General features: G+C 41.6%; 1 protein-coding gene across 1 annotated transcript in view; it reads left to right on the plus strand.

Annotated features, from left to right (window-relative positions):
- The window catches only part of LOC141106776 (uncharacterized), a 101,693-nt gene that overhangs the window by 7,672 nt on the left and 87,747 nt on the right, over positions 1-6,274 (plus strand). Inside the window, exon 9 of the mRNA XM_073597703.1 lies at positions 202-862. Within this exon, the coding sequence (XP_073453804.1) occupies positions 202-862 (661 nt within the window). The remainder of the gene's footprint in view (positions 1-201; positions 863-6,274) is intronic.

Below are 6,274 nucleotides of genomic sequence, written 5' to 3' on the forward strand. Positions count from 1 at the left end.
TAACAAACCTTGAGCCTCAACATCTGACCAATGCAAGCAATGACATTTCTCACCACCCAAGCCAAATCTTAGTTTTTTGTTTTTTATATACATAAACCAAATGGGCAACCAAGCTGTTTTCTTTACTTATAGAACTACTGGAGATATATTTTGAAAAACCTTAAAAAATAATTAAAAGATTTTTTGTTCTATTCCCGGCAGACGGTCGTGAAGTCAGGAGGACCTTAAACGGGCATTTCACGTTGTCTCCATATTGGGACAGAGAAGATGACAACATCACACAGGTTTCTCCAAGAGAAGATCAGGCCACTCTACCTGTCCATCCTGTACTGACTAGGTCACCCACTCCATCCAGCCTTCAAGAATCTTCTGCCTATTCATCACTTGGCCTGATCCCAGATAGTAACCTAGGTCTTCATGGTGTGGATTGGCCACCAGATCCTGCTAAACCTCAGGAAACCGTGTACCATAAAGCTCTTAGAGGCAATAAAGCACACCTCTGTTCTTTTTGTAGCAAACAGTTTACCACGCACGCCAACGTTGTGCGCCACATGCGGACCCACACAGGGGACAGGCCATATTCCTGCGATATATGTGGGAAAAGTTTCACGCAGAAGTCAATTCTTCTCAACCACCAGAAGGTCCACACCGGGGACCGGCCTTTCCCGTGCCCTGACTGCGGGAAATGCTTTGCTAAGAGCTCGGACGTCATCAGACATAGAAGGGTTCACACCGGTGAGAGGCCCTACTTGTGTCTGGAGTGCGGGAAATCCTTCACTCAGAAATTCAGACTGAGAAACCATCAGCACTACCATAATGAGGAGAAGCTGTCCTTACGGGGCTTAGCCAATAAATGCAATCAGTTTACATGACACAGAAAATAACACGGCTAAGAATCCATTTCCTGATTTTATACCCTTAACAGGGAAGCCAGCACTGACTAACCCTGCTTTGTAATAAATTCCCATTCTCTGTACACCAGCTGAAATCTCAGAGCAGGCGGATGGTCCTACACTGGCTACAGAAAAGAGGTACAGAGCAGACGCAACATACGAGGTTAGGAGGTTGAGATGGTTTACAATGGTTGCAGACTTAGGAGAGGGGATAGAAAACAGAATTTAGAACATCTGCACACTTTTTATAAAAGATGTAGCTCTGACAGTCTCACGTTTTAGTCACTGAGCAGGTTTTTAAGGCTGCAAACAGATCAGGGGTGTGTTTGGAGGCCTAGTTCTGACCCAGAAAGAAATAGAGTGCCTTAAAAAAGTAATCATACCCCTTGACATTTTTCACACTTTGTCATGTTACAACCAAAAACATAAATGTATTTTATTGGGGTTTTGTGTGATAGACCAACACAAAGTGGCACATAATTGTGAAGTGGAAGGAAAATGATAAATGGTTTTCAACATTTTTTACAAATAAATATGTGAAAAGTGTGCCGTGCATTTGTATTCACCCCCCTTTACTCTGATGCCCCTAACTAAAATCTAGTAGAACCAATTGCCTTCAAAAGTCACCTAAATAGTAAATATTCCAACTGTGTGTAATTTAATCTCAGTATAAATACCGCTGTTCTGTGAAGCCCTCAGAGGTTTGTTGGAGAACCGTAGTGAACAAGCCACATCATGAAGGCCAAGGAACACACCAGACAGATCAGGGATAACGTTGTGGAGAAGTTTAAAGCAGGGTTAGGTTTTAAAAAAAATATCCCAAGCTTTGAACATCTCACGGAGCACTGTTCAATCCAAGCATCCGAAAATGGAAAGAGTATGGCACAACTGCAAACCTACCAAGACATGGCCGTCCACCTAAACTGAGAGGCCGGGCAAGGAGAGCATTCATCAGAGAAGCAGCCAAGAGGTCCATGGTAACTCTGGAGGAGCTGCAGAGATCCACAGCTCAGGTGGGAGAATCTGTCCACAGGACAACCATTAGTCGTGCTATGTGTGGTGGAAAACTAATGATGCACATCATCCTGAACACACCATCCCCACCGTGAAACATGGTGGTGGCAGCATCATGTTGTGGGGATGCTTTTCTTCAGCAGGGACAGGGAAGCTGGTCAGAGTTAATGGGAAGATGAATGGAGCCAAATACAGGGCAATCTTAGAAGATAACCTGTTAGAGTCTGCAAAAGACTTGAGACTGGGGCAGAGGTTCACCTCTCAGCAGGACAACGACCCGAAACATACAGCCAGAGCTACAATGGAATGGTTTAGATCAAAGCATATTCATGTGTTAGAATGGCCCAGTCAAAGTCCAGAGCTAAATCCAATTGAGAATCTGTGGCAAGACTTGAAAATTGCTGTTTACAGACGCTCTCCATCCAATCTGACAGAGCTTGAGCTATTTTGCAAAGAAGAGGGCAAAAATGTCCCTCTCTAGATGTGCAAAGCCGGTAGAGACATCCCCAAAAAGACTTGCAGCTGTAATTGCAGTGAAAGGGGGTTCTACAAAGTATTGACTCAGGGGGGCTGAATACAAATGTACCCCACACTTTTCACATTTATTTGTAAAAAATGTTAAAAACCATTTATCATTTCCCTTCCACTTTACAATTATGTGCCACTTTGTGTTGGTCTATCACATAAAATACATTTACATTTTTAGTTGTAACATGGCAAAATGTGGAAAATTTCAAGGGGTATGAAAATAATTTTTCAAGGCACTGTATGGACCCACAAAATGGGAGTTTTAGTCTGTAGAGCACAAAAGATCCACAGAACCAAGAAAAATGTTGAAAAATTAAGGATTTTTTTTTCCTTCAGAAAATGGTGGATTTTTTTTTTTTTTTTTTAAATAAAGTTCATGTTCTCTAAGTCCTTTTATGATGTTATTTTTATATAATATACTGTTTTTGGTGTGTAGCACTAACTCTCGGTGGAGCTGCTGATTTAAAGCGGCCTTGTTACCTTCACTCTCTACACCCCTGTTTCACCGGCACCGGGTCTAGGGTTCCGTTGAGTTTACCTCTGGACGATTTAAGCACCAACACTTGAGTACGTTTTTAATGCTTTATTGAACCAAGTAACGAAGGAAGTAGCAGGAAAGAGGCAGGAGGGAAGCTCAAAAACCTTTCTTTAGGATTCTTGAGAACGTCCTTTAAAGTTGAATATTGTAATCGGATGCAATCCCCTTGTGGGATCCAAACTTTGCTCGTCTGGATAGGCCTCTCTCACTAGCCTAGCAGCCAGTACGTAGCACGAACAAAAGTCTCTGCCACAGACTTGCTTGAAATGAACCCGTACGATCCTCTGCCACAGGATGTATTAAATTTGCAGTGAATGTCAGACACAGTACTTGGACCTCTAAGCCAACCCGGCAGAACTATGCTGTAGAACTACTTTAGGATACGTCCTCCAACCGAGTCACCAGGCCCCTCTCCAGACCAGCACTCTGCATGATCCTTCCATGACGGGTCCTCCCCTGGGATCTTCTCGGTTGTCCAGCTTCTTCACTCTGGATAGACAGCTCAGGACCATTCCTCGGCTGCTGTGGTAGGCCCCAGACATGCCTCTGGGCCCACCCACACGCCGCAGCAGCGCGGGCCTCCGGAACGGAGGACCACGAGGTAGCACTCTAACGCATACCTGTCGGCCAGGAGGGCCAGCAGGTGGCTGTAAAACGAACCCCAAAACATGGCGTCTGTCCCATAAATACCCTCTCCCAGAATGCAACTCGGAGGACCACCTCCACCGAGTTGTCTCCGGGACAGAGGAGCATCTACACTTCGCTTTTCCAACACCAGCCAATGGTAACAGCGACACCCACCGGCCCAGTGTGGAACCACACGCAACGTCAGCCAAGCTGGAACAGAGGCAAATCTAACTTCCCTAACGAGCAATTCACTAAATTTACCTATCAGATGGTAGATCAGAAATCTACCAGCGCTACATGTGTTTATGAAATATCAGCAGCTGAAGATGAGATTTAGTTTAGGTGGGTTACTCTTCATAACAGTATCTCCTCTTACAAAATGCAATCAGTCTTTTTGCTGTGTGACCAGATCCTTAAAAAAAACCCCACAGAATTGTGCTTTAGCGACAACCGAACTATGAAGGGATTGGTGGAACACACGAGTCATCTGACTATGGTGGCATTTGTTTGCAGCTGTTTATTCTGCATATATTTTGCCTTCTCTGGTCCCCCTGCCCCCTCTTTGTAAAGGCCAGGGATAGCCCATGTGCTATGCATAGCTTCCTGAAAACAATCACAGTCGTGGCTCAGTACTCCTCGAAAGCCCCCAGCCCTGACGCAGGCAGTGGTGATGATAATTATGACATCAAATATAGTGTAGACCAGTGGTCTCCAAACTGTGGTTAATGGGTCAGATGCAGCAATTTGCTTGCCTATATCTGGCCCTTGGGGCACTTTGTTACTGATTTGGGGCATTATTCATCCCTCTGACACCAACGAAGAGGTATTTTTCCACTGGCACAAATGATGGGGGCACCATTCCTTCCACTGACACCAAGGATCTTGCAGTGATCTGGAAGCCAACGAGTCCCTGTCCTGGTCATGGTCAATTGACCTCCTCCTTGAAGCTTTATTTCTAAGTTTATATAGAATGTTACCGGAAACAAGGTATAATTACACATATCACAGCTAAAGTCTACCTCGTCAAAACTCCACCATAATCAGATAACACTCCCTGATCTAAAGTTGAAGGTTGTCATATTGATGCACGCCTTTTTGATGTCTTAAAGATGGGTGTAGACCACCACATCAAATTTTGGGTTTTCTTCATAGAACCTTACTGTGGGTCCTGGTTTTATATTTTGTTGTTTAGCCATATGCTGTTTTCAGTGTAAGGTTTTTGTCATACGTTCCTCATAATGTATGTGTTTGTGCTGTATCATTACTGTAGCCCCTGATGAAGGGGTGCTAGACCATGAAAACGTGTTGCCTTTGTTTTATTGATGTACCCATGTTGAATTTAAATAAAACTGAACTGCGTTTTGTTGGCAGTGCTCCAAAATAATAATTGGCTTCCATCAAATGAATATATATATATATATATATATATATATATATATATATGATTTGTTTTTAGCGAAAGTGGAGTTTTTCCCTTTGACATACTCTATATTTCTCACAGTGCAGCAGTTATTCTCTTTCTTTCACTATTGACTGTGTTGGGCTGCATTTTTTAAGAGTTTTTTGGGTGTGTTTTCGTGTATTTGTATGCGCATTTTTGAACGTTTGTGTACAGCATATTTAAAGCGTTTTTGAGCTTTGCCATTTTTTAATTAGCCAGTAGGGAAAATAATCATCTGTTTCATCATTAGTTGCTATGTTTTTCAGCTTTTTCATTCGCTTTCATTATTTATTTATTTTTTTTTTACTTTTTTTGTAAGGGGTTAAGGGTTAGGGGTCAATTTTTTTATTAACTTATTATTAGTTTTGTTAGGTTAGTGATTAATATTAGGTTTGGGTATTGGGGTTAATATTAGTGTTAAGGTTAAAGGCTAAGTTCACCTTTTTTTTTTTTTTCTCTTTTTTTCAAAATTCCAGCTCCCCTATGAACCCATAAAGCATTAATGTACTTCTTTTGCAAAAATAAAACAGCTTTCCATTTTTTCTACACACGCTTACCTCACTGCATTTATGGATGTTTCAAAACACTGCTCGCTTACTTCTGCCTTACTTCCTGGACAGACTGTAGGTCATGACACAGGAAGGAGATGACCAGCTGACCTCATTAGCACCCTGCATCATCTACCCTCAGTCGGTCTACTCCTTCCTGTGTCATGACCTAATGTCTGACCAGGAAGTAAGGCAGAAGTAATCAAGCAGTTTTTTGAAACATCCATAAATACAGTGAGGCAAGCGTGTGTAGAATAAATAGAAAGCGGTTTTATTTTTGCAAAAGAAGTACATGAATGCTATATTGGAACATAGGAGAGCTGGAATTTAGGAAAAAAAAAAAGTGAACTTAGCCTTTAAGGTTAATTATAAGGATTTGGGTTTAGGATCAGGGGTGAATATTAGGGTTAAGAGTTAGATTTTTTTAAATTTATTTTATTTATTTATTTATTTTTTATTAATTTAATGTATGTATTATTTATTTATTATTATTTACATTTGAGCAGAAAAACGCTCAAAATCATGCTCAAAACCGCTAAAATCAAATGTTTCCATGCATTTCTATAAAACAAAAAAATGCTTCAAAAGCGCACCAATCTGCCCGATTTGAGCTACAAAAAAAGCTTCAGAACTTTTTTTGAGCTTCTGGAGACTTGTAGTGGAGATGTGAACCAACCCCATAAAG

Source organism: Aquarana catesbeiana, linkage group LG08 (genome assembly GCF_042186555.1).
Source record: "Aquarana catesbeiana isolate 2022-GZ linkage group LG08, ASM4218655v1, whole genome shotgun sequence".
Taxonomy (NCBI): Eukaryota; Metazoa; Chordata; class Amphibia; order Anura; family Ranidae; genus Aquarana; species Aquarana catesbeiana.